General features: G+C 42.9%; 3 protein-coding genes across 3 annotated transcripts in view; all 3 read right to left on the bottom strand.

The window, feature by feature from the left end:
- LOC143741188 (uncharacterized) overlaps positions 1 to 27,894 on the bottom strand; it is a 297,332-nt gene that overhangs the window by 135,843 nt on the left and 133,595 nt on the right. The window lies entirely within an intron of this gene.
- The window catches only part of LOC143741177 (uncharacterized), a 249,195-nt gene that overhangs the window by 135,843 nt on the left and 85,458 nt on the right, over positions 1 to 27,894 (bottom strand). The gene's annotated exons all lie outside the window — the stretch shown is intronic.
- LOC143741166 (uncharacterized) lies at positions 9,536 to 26,824 on the bottom strand. The gene is made up of 5 exons (XM_077233587.1): positions 26,802 to 26,824; positions 25,320 to 26,555; positions 9,907 to 10,035; positions 9,771 to 9,821; positions 9,536 to 9,687 (listed from the first exon to the last, which is right to left on the bottom strand). The coding sequence occupies exons 2-5, from the start codon at positions 26,305 to 26,307 to the stop codon at positions 9,674 to 9,676; spliced, it is 1,182 nt and encodes a 393-aa protein (XP_077089702.1). The 5' UTR covers positions 26,308 to 26,555; positions 26,802 to 26,824; the 3' UTR covers positions 9,536 to 9,673.

Below are 27,894 nucleotides of genomic sequence, written 5' to 3'. Positions count from 1 at the left end.
ACAATAATGAAAAGACGAGGCTAACAAGGGGGCGGGGTAACGTAACGAGACAACACAAGCACATGGCCCAAACAAAAGGCCATGTGCTTGTACACAAAACATGGGTCTGTCATGATCCAGCCTCAAGACTAGGGAAAATCAAAGACAAAAAGGCCAGATCATGACACTAAAGCGCAACTTATGCGAGTAATGGGACGTTCTGCAGATATTTAATTGGGTTATGCTGATATTTATCTGGGTAATGCTGATATTTATCTGGGTTATGCTGATATTTATCTGGGTTATGCTGATATTTATCTGGGCTATGCTGATATTTATCTGGGTTATGCTGATATTTAACTGGGTTATGCTGATATTTATCTGGGTAATGCTGATATTTATCTGGGTTATGCTGATATTTATTTGGGTAATGCTGATATTTAACTGGGTTATGCTGATATTTATCTGGGTAATGCTGATATTTATCTGGGTTAACAGTAAGTAGACTTATTGGCTGGAAGCTAGAATTTTACTTTGAAACGTGTTAAATATGATTATTTATTTTTTTACACAAACTCATTGCTTCCCTTCAAAAGGCCTTTATTAACCCCCCAGAGCCATGTGAAGCACTTTTATGATGGATAAATACACTTTTATGATGGATAGATGCACTTTTATGATTTCAAAACTGAAACAGCCATTCACTGCCATTATTTAGCTTGGAAGACCCAGGACATTTTTTTTAAATATAACTCTGATTGTCATATACATCTAGCATGACTTGAGGGTGAGTAAATCATGGGATAATTTTAAATTGTGTGAACTATCCCTTTAACACCCAATTGTACGGTGAGTGAAAATGCTGAGTGTATCCACAAGCCACAGTGGCTGGTGAGCAAATAAAGTTAATGTCGAGCCCTGCAGATGACTATATCAGCTTCACAGCACCAGCACCAATGTGCAGCACCACATGGATGAGGCGACGGCGGCCATATTGTGCCAGAACGCCCACCACACACCAGCTTACTATACTACTTATATATATATATATATATATATATATATATATACATATATGGGGATGATAAAGAGGCCATGATGGATAGAAGGCAATGGGCAAATTTGGCCAGGATGCTGGGGTTAATCCCTTACTCTTTTTCTGTAGGACATCCTGGGATTTATTTTGTTGATGACCACAGAGAGTCAGGGACTCGGTTATACTAGATTTTGGTGGAGATTGAAACTAAGGGACGACTGGCTGATCGACTGGGACTCTGAAGCATTATTTCCCTCCCTGCCCTTCCCTGACTCATCAGTGTCTACATCATTGCTGGTCCTGTCCAGCAGAAAACCTGTTACACTGAGACTGTGTGTTCATCATCTCACATCATCCTAAGATCTGCCTTTTTAAAATTTTGTAAGAGAAATCCCTTAAGCAAGTTTAGTGTTTTGTTCTTCCCTCATATTTAAAATATTAAAAATTTTATAGAATATTATTTAAACTTATAGGGTCATGAAAAACAAATATCCCATTCAGATATATCTTTTGCACTACTGACACACACACACACACACACACACACACACACACACACACACACACACACACACACACACACACACACACACACACACACACACACACACACACACACACACACACACACACACACACACACACACACACACACACACACACAAACACACACACTCTTGTACATCTATCTTACCCTAACCTTACTCATCACAACTAAGTGCTTAACCCGAACTCTTACCCTAAACCTACCCTTAACCTAATTATAACCTTATCCCTAAAACCAAGTCTTGACCCTCAAACAGGCCTTTAAAGGGGTCTCAGAAAGTGAAGACCGGCCAAAATGTCCTCACTTTACTCTCTTTGTCCTCACTCCAATGGTCTAAAACTCAAACTGGTCCTCACAAAGATAGTTGTACAAGTACACACACACACACACACACACACACACACACACACACACACACACACACACACACACACACACACACACACACACACACACACACACACACACACACACACACACACACACACACACACACATATATATAAACATTAAAAAGGACTTGCTATGCTGCTAATATCATCTCGTTAATTAAATTATAAAAATGCAGACTTTTAGACTAGATCTGATCTATTTTTCATTTCCAAATCAATTGCATGTTGCAATTTTTGGTTTTGCCAGTATTCAATGAAGCCCAGCAGTTTGAGAAACCAAGCGAGAGTATTGGTGTACGGTTCTCAGAGATGTGCTGACAATAAAAAAGGAAGTTCTGTGTGTTACACTGCTGGGATGACTAACATTTACTGTCAAGAATGAAGAGTAACTCCCTCTTCAAAAACACAGAATGACAAACAGTGCATCTATGAACTGAATGACTGATGAACGCTGTTATTTTAGTCATTCAAGATGCTTGGTGTGAAGTTTGTTGGACTCGGTCATTTGATATTAATAAAGCGGTAACTGATAATAATTTCACTTTCTGTTTTCAGTGACTCGTTCAGTGATCATGAGACACATGATGTTGACCACTAGATGGAGTCAAGTCAAGTCAAGTCAAGTTTTATTTATAGAGCACAAGTTTAACACAACTGTAGTCGATCCAAAGTGCTTTACAGTACAATAAAATAAATAAATAAAATAAATAAAGAGAAAACATAACGTAGAACACCGACTCATTTAAAATATGTACACAACATTACTCGAAATCAAGAGAGTAAAAATAGGTTTTTAAGCTGGATTTAAAAGCAACCAGAGATGGAGAGGTCCTGATGTTTAAAGGTAAATTATTCCAGAGCTTTGGGGCGACTACAGAGAAAGCTTGATCACCTTTTGATTTACACCTGGAACCAGGGACAGATAAAAGTGACCCAGCAGCAGGACCCAGTAAAAGCACTTCTTAATTTTCATTCAGTTGCAGTGAGTTATTTGTCATCCAGGTCTTGACTTCCTTGAGGCATGTGAAGAGGCTGTCTAATGAAAAGTCATTTCCTGGTTTGATTGGGAGATATAGTTGGAGGTCGTCAGCGTAACAGTGATAATTTATGTTATATTTCTTGAATATTGAGCCTAAAGGTAACATGTAGAGAGAAAACAAAAGAGGGCCAAGAATGGATCCCTGTGGAACACCACAATGGATCAGTGAATGACCTGATATTTACAGATCGACTCCAACAACACACTCAAGTCGACTCCAACAACACACTCAAGTTGTTTCAGAAGAATATTATGATCAATGGTGTCAAATGTGGCACTCAAATCTAAAAGTATCAAGATAATGGAAGACGCAGAATCAATGGACAACAGAATGTCATTTGTGACCTTCAGCAGTGCTGATTCAGTGCTATGCAGTGCTCTAAAACCTGTTTGAAATGGGTCTAGAATATTAAAAGTATCCATGTATGAGGTAAACTGTGACAGTGCAGCTTTTTCCAAAATCTTTGAAATGAATGGGAATTTAGAGATAGGCCGATAGTTGTTATGCACAGTCTGGTCAAGGTGATGTCTTTTCAAAAGGGGCTGTACGATAGCATGTTTAAAACTTTCTGGAAATACCCCATTTATTAAAGAGCTATTTATTATAGCTAAGAGGATGGGGCAGAGTGTGTCTAAAACCTCTCTAAACAGACGTCCAGGCAATACATCTGATTGACAGAATGTGAATTTCATCTGTGAAATTATTTTAAGTAATTGAGATGAAGACACTGGTTGAAAGTTTGTAAAGCTACTGGATGTAAGGACCAATTTAGAGTGATCAATGTAAAGAGGAGGGAGGTGTGATCTAATATCCTGTATTTTCTGATCAAAAAGAAAATTGTGTGCACATCAAGATTCACATCAGGAACTGAACAAACCACAGGATTAAGAACCGAATGTATGGTTTTGAACAGAACTTTAGGCCTGTTGGGGTTTTATTGCAATCAGGTTTGAGAAATATTTAGATTTTGCTTCACTAACAGAGTGTTGATTTAGACTGTTAAGCAGTCTTTCAAAATTTGTTAGGAGACTTGAAGCCCATCGTGTCATTGTCAAATGGTTTGATTGTTCCTTAAGAATCTGCTAAGAAAGTATAGTGCTTTAAATTAAATCTTTCTTGGCAGATTCTAAAGGAACAATCAAACCATTTGACAATAACAATTGAGTAGGTCACAAAAGATACAGATTAAGTAGAACACCAAAAACTAAAACATTACATTTGAAATGTATTTATGAACTAGATGCTTTGTGACAAACAATGAAAAGCAGAAGTATGATCCTAAAAGAGCCAACAACATTAGCAGAGCCATAACACCACATTTCAAGAGTAAGCTAGAATAGCGCATGACAAGAGAAGTGAAACCGCAGAACAGAAGAGGAAAATTAGAAAAATTAATTGTGTTTATGCATTTCTATATTTCGTTATAAAAAGTACCTTCATTGGCACATAATGCATTTATTATAACATTATGTTACTTTAAATGCAAAGACAAAGAGAGGTCAAATTGAAAAGAAGTCGATGTGAAAGTCACTGACATAATGCTGGAGTGTTTGGTTGGTTGCTAGGGAGTTCTGGGTTGTTGCTACGGTAGGTGGTTGCTTATTGGCCCATCCTTAAGTCTATATGATTTTCACAGGAATGTCAACAATATAAATGTATTTTGTTATTTTAAATGATCAAGACATGTTTTAATGAGATCCAAATCAGTTTGTAAAATCATAAAAATATCATATGTTGCTTTAATTGTGATTTGAGCGGCTGTTTGGACAGGGCTGATTTTATTCTGATATATATTATTTCTGATAAACACTTGAGGAATTGATGACTTCAGCTGAAAATGATGAAAAAGATGCAGAGCAAGGTATTACAATCTGATAAAAAATAAGGCAAAGTTTTTTATTTGTAATAATGTGCGCTGATGAATTGTTCAGGAGCACTTATAAAGTAAACCGAGTCAATGTTTTCTAAACTCCACTTGTACAGTGCCTTTGTGTCCTTTTTGAAGCTTGTAGTCTTTAGCTCTCATTCATAATAATTGCATGGAAAAAAGACCAGACATAGTCTTGTTTCACAGCAGAACATCGTCATGTGGGTTTCGAAACTAGGGTTAGTAACGATAACAGAATTTTAATTTGGGGTGAACTGTCCCTTTTATTATGTTCTGTTTTAATGTAATGCTGCTCATTCGCACTAGATGGTGCTCTTAGATTTTATAACATTAGGTAAAGGGCTCGATCACCCAAAAAAAGAAGATTCTCTCTACATTTATTGCCTTTAACATGTTGTTCCAAACCTGTATGCCTTATTTTTTTAATCATTTTATTATTTAACCTCCTGATTGACAGTGTAATTTGATTGACACACATGTCTCGTCATGAAACATAATAAGCATATCAAATCAATTGCTTTTAAATTGTAATGATTGTAAGACATGCAGAAGACCTAAACAAATAAAAACAATGAAGGCTATTTTATTCCAGTTTTATTCCAACAAAACAACTCTTAGTACATCATCTGCATTATCAGGCTTTGTGACTTTACTGTCCAATACAGGTAATAAGATCATCTATAACCACTGTAGATACTGAGAAGAGAAATCTGAAAGAGAATAGCAGTTTTAGCTATCCTTCTTTGTCCTCAGTTTTCCAAATGTACATTCATGTCCCGGTCACACGTAATGTTGTCACAATTTCCTTGTTAAATAAACATTACATAAAGACCCAATTCAATACTATTTTGTATTTTTACACTATGTAATTTATGTTCTATTTATTAAAACCAAGTTTAAATCTCATCAAGTTAGTGTTTTTACACATTTTTATATTTATTCCAAAATAATAACTAAGGCAGTAACAATTTAATCAATATGTATTATTTGTGAACTGATATTCAGCTGTTCTTTTTTAATAGTCAACTTATTTTCATCAGTCATCAAGATTGTATCTGGTCACAGACACGAAGATGAACTTTTAATTTCCCCAAGCTGATTGCTCACTAAAAAACCCTACAGTCATCATATTTGATTTTGATGTGACATCAGTGTTAATTTTGACAGCAAATTTTGAATTAGTTATAGTCTTAGTCTTTTGACTAAAATGCCATTTAGTTTTAGTCATATTTTAGTAATCTGAATTTTTTTAGTTTTAGTCTAGTAGTCGACGAAATACAATAATATAAGATTTTAGTCGACTAGGCCACATCCACACGAAGCCAGAGCTTTCCCTATCCCAATCCGTAAACACGCCGGCGTCTCAAGAAATATCTGCGTACACACGAAACCACGACTCAAACCGATATAGTAGGCCTATACATTCCAGACCAGTATGAGGTGCTGTAATTCTGACACATACATTAAAAACCGCTGTATACAATACTATATACAATAATATTGGGCACAGTAGCTTATTTTCTTTTCTTTTCTTCTTTTTTACCAAGAACATTATTGAACAATATGAAAAACCATAAATGGCCTGGTACAGAATAGGGATGAATCATGAAATTCGATTAGTTAGCAGACGCATAAACCTTGCCACAAAGAGCTGGCAAATGTAGTCTAATCATTATGAATGTGTTAAATATAGCAAGGGGACATTTTAATTATTTATTAATAAACTAGTGTTTTCTGTGTCAGTCTTGGCTGCAAAGATGTTGATGATGCTGACTCGCCACCTTCGCAGTATTGTGAAGGTGCCTATAGAGAGAAATGCACACTACATACGGATTACATAAAAGGGTGCGTTTTTTGAATAATAATCAAATAATTCCCAGCGATCGTCGAATATTATTTTTTCTTGAAATGCCCATCCCTACAAAATACGAAATGTCTTAATCAGACAAAATACAATCAAGCATCATATCATAAGAAAAAAATATAAATAGGCTAAATAAAGAAGTGAAATAAAGAAATAAAATAAGAATACATTAAACTAGGCCTAAATAATAAATAAAGAAATAAAATAGGCTCAGTATTCTGAAGCACGAACACAAGCATGTAGTCGGCAGTTGTTGTTGCTGTTGCGTGACGTGTCTGACTAGTCTACACCTGGAGTGATGACATCATCGTTTCACAAAATAGGCCAAAGTTTTTCCTCCTGATTGCGGCAACTCACGCGATCTGGCGTTTCTCGTCAGCTCCTCGACCTGCTTCCCTGGTTGTTTTTTTCAATAAAGAAAGCTGAAAAAACGTATTCCGTTGTTCAGGTCCTCCCTGAACGATCGTGTGACCTGCTATGGCAGTTCTTGATCGAGTAGCAAGGAACAAATGGACATTTATTAAAATCTCGACAGAAAAACCAAACACAGCCTCCATACGCATTCAAATACAGCGGTATACGGCGCAATCCTGTAAATATGGCGGCGGACCCATAATGCAACACGGCGTGACGTCATCTCCACATTCCCTATTCGCTCGGGTCACGTGACGTCACTGTAGCTTTGCGCCGCCATCTTTACGACCGACGGTCTCAGTAATGCCTGCAATATGTTGTGCAGTTAGCTGCAACAACAGCCGAAAGAGGAACCCCGAACTGGTATTTTATTCTATACCAAAAGAAAAGGATAGAATAAATGTCTCATATTGTATGAATGTCTCATATTGTATCATGTGTCATCTTTCTGTGTGCAGACACCCGACCCGAAGCATGCAGGCATAGAGCCCTATACAGCGCGCGAGTAATGCATTGAGCTCTGTTTCGTGTCTGAATGGACAAATACACACAACATTATGTTTAAATGTCCGTTTTGGAGAGTATTCACGTAAAATATGTCGGTTATGTCTTAAACAGAGTTCTCATCCAGTCTCTTTGGTAGAGAGAGAGAGAGAGGAGGAAAACAAACAAACAAATGGAAATTAACGCGGCCGGAGAAATTATCGAGCTTGTTTTTTTATTGTGCGATTAATTGATTTATTGACTATCGGCAAGCTACCAGCTGTTAGCCACTTAGCTAGCTAACAACTTGCTACCTAGTCAGAGCAAACTACCACCAAAATCATACATTTGAATTTTTTTTATAATACCTACATTCCCCATGACTAAATATAAATCCTTGGTGGCCAGGTGCCGCACTTTTACATCTTTACAGCATATTGATATGCATCGGTACTCTTGAAAGCCTTCAAGCGATCCCCACTGTATGGGTAGGGGTTATGCACAAGATATATATATACATATATATATATCATTGAAGCCAAATTGGGGCAAGTATGGGGCAGATAATAATGGACAAAAGAAAACTTGGGGTAACAAATAAGGATCGGAGACTAACATTAAAATTTTCTCCAGGTATCTCTGTCTTTCTCTCGCATTCAAATGGGCAGTTTGGGCGGCCATATACCGGGCGATATCGGTCGTCAATATGGCGGCGTTCTATTTGGTAGTGACGTAGGTGGCATCTATGAATAGCCTACAGCTAAACGTGTGTCCGTGTGGACAGGGCCTGTAGATCTTAGATGGGTAGATCAGCAAGTTACAGTACAAATGTGCGCATCTACCACAAACGCAGGACCAGGGGCGCGGCTAGAAATGTTGGGCCCTATGAAAGAATATGAGGTTGGGCCCCCTACCCCACCCATTCCATTAATAAAATCGATCTCTGGGGGCCCCAAAAGTGTGTGGGCCCTTAGAATCGTCCTAACTTTTCCCCCCTTAGCGGCACCCCTGCGCAGGACATCAGTTCTGGATCGCTTCCCAAATTGTCACTATCTAACATAGTCTAGTTTTTATTCATTGACAAAAATGTCAATAGATTGTCATCATAGTTTTAGTCATTCAAAACTAGTTTTTATTTAGTTATCGTCTCGTTTTCGTCTGTGAAAAAATGTGTTGATGAAAATAACATGACAATTGAATATTATTAAATAATGAAAATTATTCGTCAACGAAATTAACACTGTGTTACATAAAGCGTTAATATATATTATATATTAATATATATTGTTTTATTTTTGTTATATCGGTTATTTTCTCATCTCATTTTTTGAGGAGACACTGCCTCTCTCGCCTCCTCGGAGGAATCGCCCCCTGCTTTTTACATATGGGAACTATGTAAAAATGGGAAGTAAAAACAGACAATGTGGCATATATTGTTAAACTTATTGATAAAAAAGGTAACTTTGTTTCAATGATAATTTTTCAGACATTATGGTATGACATTTTGGTTTCTGCTATAATTTACAATTTCTGTTTTCATCACTAATACTGTCTTAAAGAGGATCTGCTGTGTGTGTGTGTGTGTGTGTGTGTGTGTGTGTGTGTGTGTGTGTGTGTGTGTGTGTGTGTGTGTGTGTGTGTGTGGCCTGGTAAACCCTACATTATGGGGACAAAATGTCCCCATATGGATGGCAATATCTGAAATCCTTGTTCGTGTGGGGACATTTTTTGGTCCCCATGAGGAAAACAGCTTATAAATCATGGGTATTTACAAAAAATGGGTAGGTTTAGGGGTAGGGTTAGTGTAAGGGAATAGAATATACAGTTTGCACAGTATAAAAATCATTATGTCTATGGAAAGTCCCCATAAAATATGGAAACACTACGTGTGTGTGTGTGTGTGTGTGGTCTTTTCCTGAAGGCATAACACCAGTCTGATGAAATGAATTCCACTTCACTGGAAGAGTGTAAAAGCTCTTAAGTTGACCTCTTTGTAATCACGATCTTCAGAGAGCATGTGGGAATCCGTGTTAACTTTCACACACTAGAAACAGCACACAGATCATTAGGTGCCATATCATACTGATATTCAGTCAAGAAACAGTTTTAAGAATCATCCAGACTTACTTGATTTTCCTCTGGCTTTTGAATCTTGCTTTCCACTTTGATCTTCAGGCACTAAAGGTGAAAGAAAAAAAAAAAGAAAAAAATACCACAATGTGCTGTAGTGTTTAGGATGATGCTTAAACGGATGAATACTTACTATTGGGTGGCTCATGAATACTGCCCCGTCGCACAAGTTTAAAGCCTCCAGAGTTGTGTGAATCTTGCTTTTTGTTTTTTATCTCTCCCGCTTTTTCATCTAGAGGTCTGTCTTTATCTTCTTCAAATACTGGAACAATATGGAGGTAGTTTTGTTTCTTTATTATTCAATCAAAAAATATATTTTCAATAAAAAAACCTTCACTTCAATAAAAGAAAAACATTTCAATCAAAGAAAAAAAGTATTTGAATCCAAAAATATATTTGAGACTCAAAAAAATACATTTGAACACTGCTTTTCTTTGATTGAAAATGTTTTCTTTGATAGAAGTCCGTTTTGTTTCGTTTAAAGCAACCTTTTTAATTGAAGTAACATTGTTTTTTGATTGGACCATATAATAGGTAGGACATTTGTGTCTTTATCAATCAATCAAAAAAGAAGTTGCTTCAAACAAACAAACAACAGAATCAATAAAAAAGTCACTTCAATGAAAAGATAAACATTTTCAAATATAGAAATTCGTTTTTGAATGCAAATAAAATATTTGAGACTCCAAAAAATTGCATTTGAACACTTTTTTTTTATTTTATTGAAAATGTTCTCTTTGATTGAAGTGCTCTTTTTTGTGTTTGGGCCATACATGGGTAGGACATTTGTGTCTTAATCATTCAATTCCAAAAAAGTTGTTTCAATCAAAAAAAATATTTTCAATCAAAGAAAAAACTGTTCAAATGCAAAAAAAAAATGACCCCATGAATAAAAAAAGTATTGAAGAGAATGTGTTTTTTCGTTGTTTTTTTATTTTTTATTTGAAGTGAAAAAATTTTAGAAGTTCAAATTGTTTTGATTGAATCTTTTTTTTTTAAGTGAAATAAGTGTTGAAGTTCAGATTTTTTTCGTTTGAATCATTTTTTTTTTTGAAGTGCAAAAAGTTTTGAAGTTTTTTTGATTGAATCATTTTGACACAAACGTTCCGCATTGGGCGGGTGCTTCTCTATTGGTCAGACATGTTTGATTGACAAGTGTCTACACCAACGACATCTTTCTGACAAAGAAGTCATGTTCGCCACTCGCCAGCAAGCTTTTTTCCAGCAAGTGGAGCGAGCAGCCGTGAAGTTCATTTTCCTGAAGCTACAGATCTATCTCTGTGAGCCTTGCAGCGGCCAAGTACAGGGGGTAGTGAACTGATGATCAAATGAGTGTTCCAATTATTTATTATTTTGGTTTATAGTCAATCTTGCACCTAGCACCCTAAAACCAAGTGATGTACGCAGTTGTGGTCATGATTATTTTCAGGAATTGAATAATCTGTTCCATATTTTGTATTTAGCTGTCTATTGCTGAAAATGACAATAAATACACAATCATACATCAAGTTAAACAATCTGTTATTTATTTCTTTATCTATGTGTGTGCATTAATTCTATCTATCAATCTATCTATCCATCCATAAATACGTATCCATAAACTGATATCAGTTTGTCTAATGAGTGCACACTGCACACACTAGCTCAAAAAGAGTAGACTTGTCTACTATTTTTATGTCCGGCGACTTGTTTGAGCTTCAACGGTTGCCGTAGTTCCCCTGTAGTGAGAGCGCAGCTGTTGCGAGATAGCAACATGCACGCGCAATATTTGCTAGTGATGGTCAGATCGAGGCTTCGTGAAGCAATGAAACAGTTGAACCAAATGGTCCATATTGTTTCGAGGCTTCGGTGATGGTGATGATGTTGATGGTGATGGATACATCTATGCATGCCTTGCTTAGATGGCCCAGCAGTGTCAGTAGCAGGCCTTGGTACAGGGGGAATGCCATCCTCTGCACCCTGCAAAATGGCAGGATGAATGCTCCTCAAATGGCGCATCATGGATGATGTATTGTTGCAGTAGGCGAGCTGCCGATCACAATACACACATCTCACTTTATTTGGGGTTTCTAAATGGAAATGCTCCCACACCACAGATGTACGGCATCTCTTCTGGGGAGCCTCCATTTTATCTATCTATCCAAATCGATTCAATCAAAACAATTTGAACTTCTAAATTTTTTTCACTTCAAATAAAAAAAAAAACAACAACGAAAAAACACATTCTCTTCAATACTTTTTTTATTCACGGGGTAATTTTCTTTTGGCATTTGAACAGTTTTTTCTTTGATTGAAAATATTTTTTTTGATTGAAACAACTTTCTTGGAATTGAATGATTAAGACACAAATGTCCTACCCATGTATGGCCCAAACACAAAAAAGAGCACTTCAATCAAAGAGAACATTTTCAATAATAAAAAAAAGTGTTCAAATGCAATTTTTTGGAGTCTCAAATATTTTATTTGCATTCAAAAACGAATTTCTATATTTGAAAATGTTTATCTTTTCAGTGAAGTGACTTTTTTATTGATTCTGTTGTTTGTTTGTTTGAAGCAACTTCTTTTTTGATTGAATGATAAAGACACAAAATAGGTAGACATTTAATGTCCTACCTATTATATGGTCCAATCAAAAAACAATGTTACTTCAATTAAAAAGGTTGCTTTAAACAAAACAAAACGGACTTCTATCAAAGAAAACATTTTCAATCAAAGAAAAGCAGTGTTCAAATGTATTTTTTTGAGTTTCAAATATATTTTTGGATTCAAATACTTTTTTTCTTTGATTGAAAAGTTTTTATTTTATTGAAGTGAAGGTTTTTTTAATTGAAAATATATATTTTGATTGAATAATAAAGAAACAAAACTACCTCCATAGAACAACACATCAGAGAGTTTTATCCATCTTTTCATTGCTATCTTAACAATTATCTGTTAGTCAAAATGGTTTCTCAAAATAATAACTTTTAAATATTAATTTGTACAGAAATTGTAAGGCTTTCAGAGGCTTTCCCTTTCAAGGGAACTCGAGCTGCGTCAAACGCTGTGGGAACGCCCCTGCGTTGTGCGTCATGAAGCACGTATGGAATCAGCCCAATGGAGAGATGGAACGTCATAGGCGGGTGACGTCATCGACCAGGAAACTATAAAGCACCCCATAAACACAAGCGCAACAGCTTTCTGTGCCTTCAGTCGCGCTATTTGTGAATCTGTCCCTGTGTGAATATTGTCTGTCTTTACATACTCTGCACCACACAAACAATTTATATATATATATATATTAAGAGAGATATGGCGAACGAACAGCAGTTTAGGAAGTGTGTCCCTCCCTGCTCGCGTTATTTTACGAGTGGGGATACACACGTTCTTTGTGTTGTTTTTTTGGGAGTGCAGCATGCCCAGTCAGCTCTCGAGGGAGCTGATTGTGAGCATTGCGAGCGTCTGCCATTAAGGACGCTCCGCTCCCGCCGGGTGCTCTTCGAGGAGAGCGGTTCGGTGCGCGCTCCCCGCGGTTCGGGTCCCGCTCTTGCCGAGGCAGAGCGACGACGCGTATCGTGGGGATCGCAGATGGATCTCTCAGCGGGGTTAGAGACGGGCTCTGCCTTATCTCTCCCTTCACCTGTGAGATCCAGTGCCTCAGTCCCGTGTTCGGAAGCACGCGCTGCGGTTTCTTCCGCTGGGCTGAGGCACCAGTTATAAATGAGGGAGATGTGGAGGATTCGCCACCTTACACTCCCTAAAGTGATGAGCTAGTGGAGGTATTAACAAGAGCTGTAGAAAAACTCAGCATTTTATGGCCAGTGACTAGACAGGAGTCTGTTTCTAAATCAAAATTAGATGAGAGATTTTTGCCTTCACGAGTGCAACCTCCACGCCGGTGCTTGCCGTTTTTTCCCGATCTCCACACTGAGGTGTCGAAATCGTGGAAAAAAACGGTGTCATATAGAGTGTTTAGTCCCCAGACTTACACATATTCTAATATTGTGGGGGCAAAATCATATGGTTATTCGGCTATGCCTCGCGTGGAAGAGACGCTTGCGAGTTTTCTCTCCCTCGAGGCTGCGTCATCTGTTAAGGCACCGGCATTACCCACCAAGCCTCGTAGAAATATTTCGGTTTTTGTGGATAAAGCGTATTCGGCGGCGGGTCAGGCTGCGTCATATCTGCATACTATGTCTATTATGCAGGCATACCAGGCTGACCTGCTGAGGGACATGAGTGAGAGTGAGGAGGTCAGTGCTGACGTGGTTCGCGAACTGTGTCAGGCTAAGTGGCCAAGCTAGTGGGTCGATCTATGGCAGCTCTGGTGGCCGCAGAAAGACATCTGTGGTTAAAACAGACAAATATAAAAGAAAAAGAAAAAGCTTTCCTTTTAGACACTCATCTCTCCCCCCTGGGTTTATTTGGCGATGATGTAAATTCTGTCATTGATAAATTCCAGGAGAAGGAAAAGCAAACAACAGCTTTTAAGAACTTCTCCTTTTAAAAAATCATGTCCCTGGGGTTGCTGGGCGGGAGCAGCCCCGGCCGTCTGCGAGCTCATCATATAGGGCGCTGAAGCAGAGTGTCGCGTCTCGTGCTCCCCCTGCTGGACAGTGGGCTAAGCCACGGCACTCTCAGCCGAAATCTCCCAGTAATAGAACTGATCTGAGGACAGTTATATTATCTAAGAAGGCTTCGGCTAAGAAGAAGTCCTGGCGCCACGGCACGCAGGACACTGAGGGTGGTCCCCACCGAGGCGGAAAGGTGTTCACCTCTTTCTACGGTGCCCATTTTTCCTCAGTGCCCTCAGGGGCCCGTTCTGCCAACCCCGCCTTCATGCCGGGGCGCAGACGGTCCCAGCGAGCGATTTCCCGAGGGACGCTCGCTCCCTCTGAGGAGGGTTTCAGAGCGGTTAGACCAGTTGTTCCCTGCTGGTGTGCCGTTACAGCGCGCTGCGTTTGCTGCTCAAGTTACACCAGAGGCCAGTCTCGAGAGACTGGTACCCTTAGTAGAATTTCTGGCAGAGTGGAAAAGCCTTCCAAAAATATCTCATTGGGTCCTGCAGACAATAGAAAGGGATTATGCTATCCAATTCAGGTGTCGTCCACCAAGATTCAGAGGGGTTCTGCCTACAGTGGTGGGCCCCGAGCAGGCTCTGGTTATGGAACAAGAGGTGAAAGCACTCCTTCAAAAGGAGGCTATAGAACGGGTTCCTCCTCCCAGTGTGGAGTCAGGCTATTACAGCCGATATTTCATCGTTCCAAAATAGGATGGGGGGTTGCGTCCAATTTTAGACCTGCGCCTTTTGAATCGCTCGGTAGGGAAGCCAAAATTCAAGATGCTCACTATCAAGGAGATCGTGTCACAAATCAGATCCGAGGACTGGTCTGTCACGATAGATCTAAGGGACGCGTACTTCCACATTTCCATCCTTCCACAACACAGGAAGTTCCTGAGGTTCGCCTTCGGGGGCGAGGTGTACCAGCACAGGGTTCTTCCGTTTGGCCTAGCTTTATCTCCCCGCACTTTCACGAAATGCATGGACGCAGCACTAGTGCCCCTGAGGCTTCAGGGTGTTCGTGTCCTCAATTACATCAACGATTGGTTGATTTTAGCTTAGACAGAGCAGATGGCGGTTCGACATTGAGATGTCGTTCTCCTTCATATCAGGAAGTTGGGGTTGAGGCTGAACGCAAAGAAAAGTGTATTATCTCCTCAGAAGACCACTTTTCTGGGTGTCCTTTGGGTTTGGGTTTCGATGCAGGCGCGACTCGCTCCGACCCGCATCGTTTCGATTCTCTCAGCTGTGAAACAAGTAAAGCTAGGCCAGCTACTTACTGTAAAACAGTTTTAGAGACCGTCGGGTCTGATGGCAGCAGCGTCCAACGTTATACCTTGCGGCCTGTTGTACATGAGATCGCTACAGTGGTGGCTCAGGACCAAGGGATTCTCCCCGAGGGGAAATCCGCTCCGCACGGTCAAAGTCACGTGGCGCTGCCTTCGTGCTCTGGTCATGTGGAAAGAAGCTTGGTTCCTATTCAAAGGGCCTGTGTTGGGGGCTCTTTGTCGTCGCGTAACGCTAACGACGGATGCTTCCCTCACAGGGTGGGGGGCGGTCACGAGTGGTCGTCCAGCCCAAGGGCTGTCGCAGGACCATCATCTATCACGGCTTATAAATTGTCTAGAGATGTTGGCGGTGTCCTGGCTTTGAAACAATTCCTAGCAGACCTGAGAGGTCATCATGTGTTAGTTCAGTCAGACAACACGTCGGTGGTCTCTTATATAAATCATCAGGGGGGCCTGCGGTTTCGCCGGCTTTACAAGTTGGCCCGTCAGATCCTCCTGTGGTCCCAAGGGAGGTTACTATTTCTGAGAGCAATGTATCTTCCTGGGTATTTGAATGTGGTAGCAGACTCCCTGTCGAGACAGGGGCCGAGGCCGGGGGATTGGAGACTCCATTCCATTGTATGGTTTGCGGACCTGATTTCTCTCCTGGACGGCTCTCCCTTGGGGCTCCCGGTCAGGAGGGATCTACTTTCTCAGGCGGGTAGCATGATATTTCACCCCCGCCCAGTATTGTGGGCTTGGCCTCTGAGGGGGCCCAGCTCATGAACTCTGGTCTCTCAACCGAGGTTGTTGAGACCATTCTTCAGTCCAGAGCTCCATCCACGAGGAAACTTTATGCCTTGAAGTGGAAACTCTTCACTTCTTGGTGTGGAGAGCACCTGCAGGACCCAGTTAACTGCCCAGTGGGTGCAGTGCTGGAATTCCTGCAGGAGCGCTTCTCCACAGGGCTATCCCCCTCCACACTAAAGGTGTATGTGGTGGCACTGGCTTCTTACCACGTCCCTTTCAGTGGAGTTTCTCTTGGGAGACACCCGCTTATAACTTGTTTCCTTCGTGGCACACTGAGGCTGAGGCCAGCAGTTCGTACGAGGGTGCCGGCCTGGGATCTGGCCATCGTATTAGAAGGTCTTTCCCTAGCTCCTCTTGAACCTATCGAAGAAGTTCCTGAGAAGTTTCTCACGTTTAAGACTATCTTTCTTTTTGCTATCTCCTCACTAAAGAGAACGTCCTGGTTGCGTATGCAACCCACCGTTCCCTGAAGGAGGGAACGGAGGACGTAGTCGACGCGACTGAAATGGGATCACGCTAGGGAGCCTATCATCTTCGAGTACTATTGAACGAGCCAATGTAATTGGCGTGCGTGATTCGCATCACACACTCCGCCCCCGCGGCGCGGGTATAAATACGGAAGTGGGTGCACGCACTAGTTGCTTTTCGCTGAGGAGCCGAGAGTAACCCGGGGTCAGCGGTGGTCCAGCGGTAGTGGCAAGGGGACTACGTCCTCCGTTCCCTCCTTCAGGGAACGGTGGGTTGCATACGCAACCAGGACGTTCCCTTTCAGTCGATAACGTCGGACGTAGTCGACGCGACTGAAATGGGATCAACCATTGAACACGCCACTAACGCTGCCACCTTCCAGTGCCTAAACCAAAGCCTCCTGATGCCCCCGCAAACTTAAGGCGGGGAAGGACAGGGCTTAGGCCAGGGAAGTCACTGCTGTTCCTACAGGACCACTGGGAAAGCGTTCCCCGTACGTTGGAAGGAAGGGACGCTGCGGAAGCCACATCCAACCCGAGGGAGGAAATGTGGAGAATACCCATATGAACTGGGCGGAAACCGGGCAGTCTAACATATGGAATGTCACTGGGGTGGCTCCAGCCTAAGACGGGGGGAGACCCACCGGACAGTGACGGCAGAGAGACTCTGCCGAGGGAAGACACGGGCTCACCGCAGGGAGCCGTATCGTGGAAGAATACACATATGGGGTCACCGAAGGGACCGCAACATATGGACCCAGCCTAACACAGGTTCCACACTGCTTACGAGTGGTAGGCCTAACACCAGACGTTCCGCACGTCCGACGTCGGAGGGGTGTGGAGGAACTCAACAGGGTTCAATTTTAAGGGAACTCAACTGGAGTAGAAAGGCGCACGTATCCAGTCCATAGGAGGGGAATGGCGCAGCAAGCCGACACTTGAACCGGGCTCACGGTGAAACTGGCTTCATGAGAAGGGAGCCCACGGGAAGCAGCGGTTCAACTAGGTGTCGTCCAGCCCCCAACTCTAGAATCTGTTTAGCAAAGTATATCGTCAACGCCCAGGCGGAGCACTTTACACTCATCATAGAGGAGCTCAACACCTAAGTGGACATGTTGCATCTCGGATCTTTGCCGAAATGAAGGCAAGCACTAAGTGCAACTTTGCATGGAAACAGCCTTCCCTCTCTGCTGAATTCCACAGATATTTGAAGAGCTGGTCTGAGGTCTATGACTTGCATTCTGTACACGTCCAAGCGAATCGGACAGAGAAGCCAGGGCTGGATCTGCCTCCTCCAGGGCAGCGCTTGCAGGCTCACCACCTGCTCCTATTACGGGAGAGGTAGGAACCTTGGGCACAATCCGAGCCGGGATCTCAGCTTGTGAGAGTTAGCCGGCCCAGACTCCAGGCACAGTACGTTGACCGAAAGCGAGCAAGTCCCTACCCTCTAGTAGAGACCACGCGAGCAGGAGAACTGATATAACAGAATTTTTAACTCACTACCTGCAGTGGCTCAGGGGCGGTCTCTGCAGTGCAGTCGCACCAGGGACAAGGCCCAAGAGGATAAAGAGGGACACAAGGATTTACAAGACCTTGCTCCTCAGGAACCTGACGATCAGAACGTGCTTCTGCATACTTCTGCAACACGATGAGCGTCGTTTAAACACCGAGGCAACATCATTTTGAGGGTGATTTAGGAAAACAGCCAACTGCAACCCATTTTGCAGGAAAGAGAGCACTGAAGTGATCGAAAGCTTTCAGGATCTCCTCAGGGGAGAAGACGCACTCAACGACTAGGTTCCACTTCTAAAGGCGTAAGCACGCTACCCAATTCTAGGGGGTGCTCGCAGAAGTGATGGTAACTAACACATGTTCTTGTGATAGCCACCTGAACCTCCGCGTTCGGATGTAAGACCGCCCGGAATCTCCGGGGGAAGAACGCGTGTGCCATCGTGCCCCGTCCCCGAATCCAGGGGAAGTCAGGAAGGCTGTTGAAGGGAACCAGGTCTAGTTGGGCCAATGAGGGGCAACTATGAAGACCTGTTCCTCTCCTGACATGGCACGTAGGTGCAAGTGACGGGCGCAAAAGACAGGAGCATTGCTCAACACAACATGTGAAGATCACTGGGCTTCAGGAGCATTTTCTGCTCAGCACTTGAGTGTGACAAGTTCACTGAGCTTCAGGAGCATTCCTGCTCAACACCTGAGTGTGATAAACTCACCGAGCTTCAGGAGCATTTCTGCTCAACACTTGAGTACGAAGAACCTCACTGAGCGACAGGAGCATTTCTGCTCAGCACTTGAGGGTGACAAGTTCACTGAGCTTCAGGAGCATTACTGCTCAACACCTGAGTGTGATAAACTCACTGAGCTTCAGGAGCATTTCTGCTCAACACTTGAGTGCGAGGAACTTCACTGAGCACCAGGAGCATTTCTGCTCAGCACTGCGTGTGATGAATTCACTGAGCTACCTGTGATGGACTCACTGAGCTACAGGAGCATTGCTGCTCAACACCAGAGTGCGATGAACTTCACTGAGTTTCAGGAGCAAATCTGCTCAACATGAAGAGTGATGATTTCACTGACTTGCAGGCGCAAGGCGACCATGAGTCGCAGTCACTTTTAGAAGGCTCACTGGGGTTAAACGCATTTCTGCGGGCCCCTGGGGCCGCTGAGTCCCAGTGTTTGTCCAAGGGTAGTCCGCTCGGTTTACCCAAACACTGGCGGAAAAATAAAACCGGGGGGGCAACTGAGCGGCCCCGGAATGGTCATGACCCAGCCGGACCCAGGGGATGGAGTCTCCACTTGCCCTGGCTATAACTGTCGTGAGGCTCGATGGCGGCACGATTGAGTAAGCGGGAGGAGTGGAATAAGGCGCCCTCAGAAGCGTCTGACTCCAAGGAGGAGGTGACGGGTGAGTTTGTGACATGCAAGGGAAGCTTGCGCAACGGTCGCAATGTCTAACAACTCGAGGCACGAATGCCCGTGTAGTCGGGGGTCGCCCAGGCCCCCGTTAAAACACGCCCTTTGTACATGGCCGCTCTGTTGAAGAGGGTTTGGCAGCAGACCGGGATGAACTATAGTCACACAGGGTGAGCTGCTCTGCCACGGTCACCTCGGGACTCGATCGTGAAGCTAGCGCTGAAGCGGTCACATATGGAGGGAGCCAAAGGCTGCAACTACCATATACCCCAGGAGCCTCTGAAAGTTCTTTCAGTGGGACCCTTTCTCACTTCAACACCAGCTGAACACATTCTCATTGGAGAGACATGTTGGACCGAGTACCTCTCCAAAACTAGAAAAGAGATACTCAGCCCGTGGGCGAGATTACTCTCTTCCAGTTGACCTGAAGACCCAACGGGCTCTGGAGCACTCGAGGGGAAGGACACTGTACTGATACTCCACCCTTAGACGCAACACACAGGATGGCCTGCGGTGCGGGAGGTAGAGATCTGAAGCACATGTCTTTCAGGTCAAAGCTGCAGACCAATCTTGGGCCAAGATGGTCACGACCCACCACCTAGTAGCACGAAGAACGAGTTTACAACTGGCCTTCGTACCGGCTGGAGGAGCGGCTATATCAAATCCTTCGCCAGCAGGATAAGATAAGCACGCACAAGTCAGGAGCACTGCTCAACACTCGGTGTGATGAATATCACTGAATTTTCAGGAGCACGTCTGCTCAACACCTAATGTGATGACTATCACTGACTTGAGCGGGGTAGCCGAGCCTGAGGTGGGGCAGCAAAGTAGAGAGAGTGGTGTTAGTGTGCTGTGCAACACTTACCTGTCTCCACAAGCGGCAGGGGGCGCGTGAGAAGGCGGATGACCGGGTCCTCGAACGCACCAAGCTGCCTGCTGGCGACCAAGGGGGAGCTGAGGGGTGTAAGGCTATACAGGGTCACACCCGCCAGACTGGCCCTCTTGGGACCCAGGAACAGATGAAATTGCTCTCTCTTTGAAGTGTGGGTACCGCTTGCTCCGCTTTTTTTTATTTTTATTTTTTTTTTAGGGAGCCAGCGGCGGAACAGACACACACACAAACAAAGGCTCCACCCGGCCCTCACCCGGGGGGAGGGAGTGATCGTGCCACTCCAAGAGCATCTCATCCATTCCTGGGCGGCCCGCTCCGGAATGCTTTCGCTGTCGCTTGCCACCTGGCTTGGCAGCGCCTGGAGCGGGCTGGGCGTCTCTACTGCGGCCGGCTCCCTGCTGAGGCCTGGGTGGAGGCTGCTGCGGAGGGCCAGCAGGAGCGGCGGCCGGAGAACGCCCACGGCGACGAGCAGGCGGAGGAGCTGCCACCGGCGGCGGGTGGAGGCAGCAGCTGGCCACCGGGGCAGGATGTGCCGGATGACCTCCGTCTGCGCTTGAGCGGCAGAGAACTGTTTGATGCAGTTCTCCACCGCGTCGCCGACCAGCCCAACCTGGGAAATTGGGGAGACCAGGAACCGAACCTTGTCCGCATCCGCCATACCAACCAGGCTGAGCCAACGAAGGCGCTACTGGACCACCAAGGTGGACATCGCCAGACCGATCACGCACGCTACGACACCCGTACCCCGGAGGGTGAGGTCGGATGCAGTGCGGTGCTCACCTATGAGCGCACGGTCTGGATTACCCTCGTGCATGCCATGGGTGCCCTAGCCTGCAGCAACGCCATGGCACGCAAGAGGAAGGGGCTTGCCCACAGGCTTTGTAAGCTCTGCCCGTCGGAACGGACGAAACTCACAGGCCTTAGGGGGGAGACGAGGATCCCCCCAAAAGGCAGCGGCCGCCGGACACAGGTGCACCTGTGTCGACAGACCGCTCCAATGGAGGGACACCTCGCAACCCTTCACCGTTCCTCCATCAAGGGTAATGAGGGGGAAAAGCTATTCAGGCAGTTTCTGGCAGAGAAAGATGCTGTTCACCACCTGATAAGCTCTCCATGCATTTCGGGAAAGAAAGGCACTGGGGCGGCGAGCTGAGAACCAGCGCGGCCCGCCCCAAGATACCAAACTCCAGATTCCAACCGAGACTGAACGGGACACGGTGGAGGTTCCACTCGAGCCCGGCAGCCTCGGCGGCCCGTTTCAGCATAGCTGATAATTCTGGATCCGGCTCGGGCAACATTGAACTCCCGGAGGGAGACAATGCAGCCGAGTCATCATCTCCAGAAGTCAGCTCACCCTCTGATGCTGCAATCGGCGTCCTGTCCTCCAGGGGAGCCCCGAGTGAAACCGCTGGCCCACCCATTACAGATGGACCAGCAGAAAACACAGGAGGCTCCAGTGGTTGCAGTGGAAGGGAGGAGTGAGGAGCCCACAGGGAATGGTTACCGGGCGGGACATCCAACACTATCCTCCGGTCACCCATCCCACACAGCACCCGAGGGTGGGGCATGGTAATGGGGACTCGCTCTCCGCGAACGAAGGCGAGTCTCGCCCTCAACACTGCGACAGTCATGTTCCCACAGTGAAAACATGAGCTGTCCACAAAAGCTGTCTCAGCGTGCTGTAAGCCAAACACGTGACACAACAGTTGTGACCATCAGAGAGAGACAGGGAACGACCGCACCCAGAAACGCACGGGCGGAATGACATCTTGAAAAAGACGCAAACGCACCCGTGTTGCTCTTTCAGAAAATAGGACCGTCACCAGTGCCGGAGCACACAGGGAAATGACCGCGGCAACACTGAACAGAGAACTGAAACAGTGAAGCACTCACTTTTCCGCCCTCTAACCAGCCATCAACACACACACAAACATTTAGAAATTTGTTGCTGTTAAAACAGCAGTTGAGAGCTCAAAGCTCGCGATCACCGCTGCACTCGCGCTGTAGAACACCAGCACTGGGAGAGTCTTCCTGAAGAACACCGACACACTCGCTCGTTGTAGACAACAGCACTCTCAGAGACATCAAACGATCGGCTCCGAAGCGAAAGGCAACTAGTGCGTGCACCCACTTCCGTATTTATACCCGCGCCGCGGGGGCGGAGTGTGTGATGCGAATCACGCACGCCAATTACATTGGCTCGTTCAATAGTACTCGAAGATGATAGGCTCCCTAGCGTGATCCCATTTCAGTCGCGTCGACTACGTCCGACGTTATCGACTGAAAGGGAATCGGAGATTTGCAGGCTCTGTCGGTTTCACCCTCGTGCCTGGAATTTTCGCCTGGCATGGTTAAGGCTTTTCTGCATCCTAGACCAGGTTACGTTCCCAAGGTCCCTACTAATGTTGTTAGACCTACAGTTCTGCAGGCCTTTTGTCCTCCTCCATTTCTGTCGTCTGACCAGGAGAAACTTAATTTACTCTGCCCTGTTAGGGCATTAGACGCCTATGTCCACAGAACTGCCCTGTGGAGGAAGTCAGAACAACTATTTGTGGGCTTTGGACCACCCAAGAAGGGGTGTCCCGCGTCTAAACAGAGAATGAGCAAGTGGGTGGTCAAGGCTATCTCACTTGCCTATGAGTCGGCTGGTCAGCCTTCACCTTTGGCTGTACGAGCCCACTCTACCAGGAGTATGGCGGCTTCTGAAGCATTACTGTCAGGAGTTTCCCTCAGTGACATTTGTGATGCGGCTGAATGGATTTCACCGAATACTTTCATTAAGTTCTACGACCTAGACTTAAGTTCTACCCCTGGGGCACAGGTGTTTTCGTCCTCTGTGCACTAGTTCTCACATGGCGGTCACTTGGTCCTATGGCGACGTGGGTATTAGCGTTCCTACAGCGTTTGACGCAGCTCGAGTTCCCTTGAAAGGGAACGTCTCGGTTACGTATGTAACCCTAGTTCCCTGATAGGGAACGAGACGCTGCGTCATTCCACCATACTCCCGGCATTCCCGCTAGCACTTCCTTCAGGCCTATCAGAAGCTGTTGCGCTTGTGTTTATGGGGTGCTTTATAGTTTCCTGGTCGATGACGTCACCCGCCTATGACGTTCCATCCCTCCATTGGGCTGATTCCATACGTGCTTCATGACGCACAACGCAGGGGCGTTCCCACAGCGTTTGACGTAGCGTCTCGTTCCCTATCAGGGAACTAGGGTTACATACGTAACTGAGACATTCTTTTCAGCTTCAAAAAGGATGCAAAATCACCATAAAAGTATAACAGTCCATCTAACTCATATGCTAAGGTAAAAAAATATTCATATTCATGAGCCCTTAATGAAGCAAAGGTGTAGAGTTCCATTCAAGCTATTTTAAGTAGTGCTGGGTATCCAAATATTAATCGTATCCAAAAAAAAAGTTTGTGTTTACAATATAGCCTATGTGTGTTTACTGTGTATGATTATTTATAAAGATGAATTTCAAGGGATCAAATTGTAATCGGCAGGGGGACTTTAAATCCTTCGCTCACACTTTGTAACAAATCCTTCCCTCGTGGATAAAAATTTCACGAAGACCTACAATTATACTTTATTTGTTTTATCCAGAAAGCTTATGTTATTTAATTTTGATAATGTTAGATTAGATTATTTTTTTTAATGCAATTGTTTTTTTATTATTTTATTTTGTTTTACTTTTAAATTACTTGATTTTATCAATCAGTTTTCTTTTTCTTCAGTATGCATTCTGGTTTCTTATGAAATATTTTTTTGTGAAGTTTTTTCAGGTTTTCCTATATATACTAAAGTTTTCTTGTAACAATTCAAGTTAGTAAGGTGGACAGCATGGGAAACAATTAAGAATATTTGAAGAATATTTACCTGAAAAATCTGATCTTGATTCAGGGGGAAACAAATGCTGTTACAGCATCAAACATTTCTGTTATAATTTCACCATTTATTTTACATTTGTGTGGGTTGGGTTGTTCTGCATTGTGAATGTGTTTAAATCTAACGTCTTCATATCTGTGTGCAGTCTACATTGTGACTGATTTTTATTTGGAAAAAAATGCCTCTGTTATATGACCTCTCATTAATTTTAATGGGAATTTCTAGGTGTGTGTGTGTGTGTGTGTGTGTGTGAGCGTGCATGTGTGTGTGTGTGTGTGTGTGTGTGTGTGTGTGTGCGCATGCGCGCTTGTGCGTGTGTGTTCTGTGTTTTATAGTCTCATGCCTTCATTTGTCTGTGTGTTTGTTCTGTTGTTTGAAAAAAAAAAAAAAATCTTCACATTCCATTCATTCCTATGGGGGTTAAATCACCCAGTGGGGAAGCATTTGTTACCATTTTTAATTTCAACCACATAAATTCCTCGAATCCAGTAAAATAAATAAAGAAATTGTATTCGTCAAGTGCGACACAATTCCTTAGGTCTTGGACCACTCTGATGAACACTAAATTTTTAATAAAATAATAATAATAATATTAATAATTTTGGGTCAAAAAACCTGAGGGAAGGAACTGTTTATATGTGAGAAATGTTTAACCCGTTTAGAAATGTATATAATAAAATGTCGTTTTTAGAAATGTCTTCATTAGCTTAATTGAGGTGACATTTCAAATGAGGTTATGTATGGTGAAAACACTTACAAGCAGGGGAAGCGGACTCAATGCTGCTGTCATGTTCTGATCCACTGGTTACTGTTTTCTCTTTATTCTCCTTTATATTCTCTTCAAGTTTCTTCAAACCCGTGGGTAGATCTCGATCGGTTTCCTCCTGTTTAAAAGCCTGTGTTTCTCTGTCCTCTGCCTCCCGCAGTTTCTGCTCTAGCTCGCTCTTCTTTTCCTTGAGTTTCTCAACTTCTTCTTTCAGGTCTTCAATTTCTTTTTCCCGATCATTCTCTTGATGAAGAAAAACATCCATCAAGCAGCTCCTAGTTTCTTCAGAAGTCTTTATCTTGTTTTCCAGCTTATCAATGATTGACGGAAATATATTGCCCAGGTTGGTCTCACTGCCTGCCTCTAATGCTTTAATCAGCTGATTCTCATGGACACTTAAAACGCCTGCTTGCACCTCATGCTTGTCTTTCGTTAAGCGTATCAGATCAATCATAACACTTTTACTAGACTCTCTGTCTCTCTTAAGGTTTTCCTTGGCTACTTCTACCTCTTTAATGTATTTTGCATGCTGGTCTTCCATATCTTTTCTGTGTTTTCTATGCTTTTCTTTTAATTCAGTCACTTCTTTGTCATGCTGTTCTTCTTTCTCCTTTAGAAGTTTCTCGGTTTCTCTTCTAAATTCGGCATGTTTTTCTTTGTCCCATAATAAAAATGCAGTTTTATATGATGACAGAACAAAGAATGCAGATTCCTTGTTTCGTGTCATAATTTCTATTAATCTGAACAGATCCTGAACACTTTCTTCATTGTCCTCCAAAAAACTTATCTCACACTTGTTGACAGTCCTGATCCCTGTCGGTTTAGTTCTCCCAATGATCACAACTACAACATATGCTAAGGCCTCTTCGCCAAACACTTCAGTGACTGTATTTAAACCCTTCCCAGTTTCTTTCCTGTTGTCAGTAACTAACAGAAAGGCATGAGGTCCAGGAAAGACCTGTAATGCACAATGTTCCATTTCATATTTTTGATTTTCGCATCTTGAGGGGAAGCAACAGAATGATGCCAAGCAACTCTTTCTGGTGGAAGGTGTTTTCACCACTGAGATCTTTCTGCCACACACATGACCCTCTCTGGGCCATGTTTCAGGATCAGTTCTTTTCCTGAGAATGATGTCACACCCGCGATCCTTAAGAGATTCCTCATCTCCAAGTATAATCAATCGAAGCTCTGAAGCAGAGGCAGTGGATCCAGTGATTGTGCCATCTGTCGAGAGGGAAGAGGTCAAAACGTATTACATCTCATAAATGAAAAGATACTCTTTAAAAATGTTAAGCATAAATTGATATTGTTTCAAAATTAGCTTTTTCAAAATGTTCACTTTTTATAGTAGCTATCGTTAGATGGTGCTGCCAAAATCAAGTTTCTAAATCACTCTATAATCATCCTGTAGTTCATCTTAAATTTAATCCTGTGTTTTATTTTTTGTAAAAACATTTAAATTTAACTTACATTGTGATGCATCTCTACATTCCCCTGCTGAAAAAGATGTTAAAACCCTTTACATATAATTTAAACAAGAATTTAATAAATTTATCATAAATGCCATATTGTTGTTTTGTTTTTATTTAAAGGTAAAACTAAAAGGTAAAAATGCATTTCTTACATTTAAAAAAAATCGATCTGCTATATGGGTGCATTATCGTGATATAGTGAATATTCAATAACAATTTGAGTATTTTTAGTATGTGATACAAATTTTACAAAAGTAAACATGCTGAATAAATAGTCACACTCACATACAAATTAATTTAAAATATGCTTTAATTTTTGTAACTAATAAGCATTCCTACAATCATTACTTTAGCCATAATAGTTTTTACTTGTATCGGATAGTGAAATACTGGAAGACAGTGAAGCACAGATGTAAGAATGCTTACCTTCACTGAGTAACCCTGCACAAATGTGAACATAAGACACACAGATATTAGTGCTCTTTATTAAATAAAAATAACAATGAAAATAGTGTGATTTTGCTGAGTTTTACTTACTGCATGATTCTGAATCTTCATTTTGCAATTCTAAAAAAATACACACAAGATTTGTAATAAATGCCTGCAGGGTCTTTCATATACAGTACAGGAAACATGCGTAAACAAGAACTGTAAATGTTTGAACTGAGTTGCACAGTTTACAACAGAAAATCCTTTACAAGAATGACTCGTTTACAAACTACATCAAAACAACAAACTAATTTAAACTCTTCACAATCAAAAATAGAATGTAGATCAATAAAATTGATGATTGTTTGATGATATCGAAAGTATTACCTTGGTAAGCTATCGACGCCATCTTGTTTGGTATGATAAGTCCCTCAGCTCATAAAAGGAGGTTAAAACTGAAACAGCCACAGAAGCAGAAACTATATATTCCTGCATAAGAGGATTGTGGTCCGATTCACGATTAATTCAAACAGAAAAATCAGTAAAACTCACACTGTGTGCACTGCACGCCTGTTATCTAATAACAGGAAAACACTCACGTACAAATGAGAGGTGGTAATCGGAAGTGCTAACCACAGAACGAAGAAAAGAAAAGGTCTAAA

The sequence above is a fragment of the Siphateles boraxobius genome, unplaced genomic scaffold (genome assembly GCF_051911475.1).
Source record: "Siphateles boraxobius isolate OS27281-9 unplaced genomic scaffold, OSU_SipBor_1 18, whole genome shotgun sequence".
NCBI lineage: Eukaryota > Metazoa > Chordata > Actinopteri > Cypriniformes > Leuciscidae > Siphateles > Siphateles boraxobius.
Note: the sequence above shows the minus strand (reverse complement) of the source record. Positions and strands in the feature narration are given on the sequence as shown.

Excerpts from the sequence above, each read along its gene's own strand:
- LOC143741166 (XM_077233587.1), bottom strand. The coding sequence starts at position 26,307 with ATGGAACATTGTGCATTACAGGTCTTTCCTGGACCTCATGCCTTTCTG. Across the intron at positions 10,036-25,319 it reads TGAGTCCGCTTCCCCTGCTT|TATTTGAAGAAGATAAAGAC; the intron begins GTAAGTGTTTTC and ends ATATTGTTCCAG. Across the intron at positions 9,822-9,906 it reads TATTCATGAGCCACCCAATA|TGCCTGAAGATCAAAGTGGA; the intron begins GTAAGTATTCAT and ends TTTCACCTTTAG.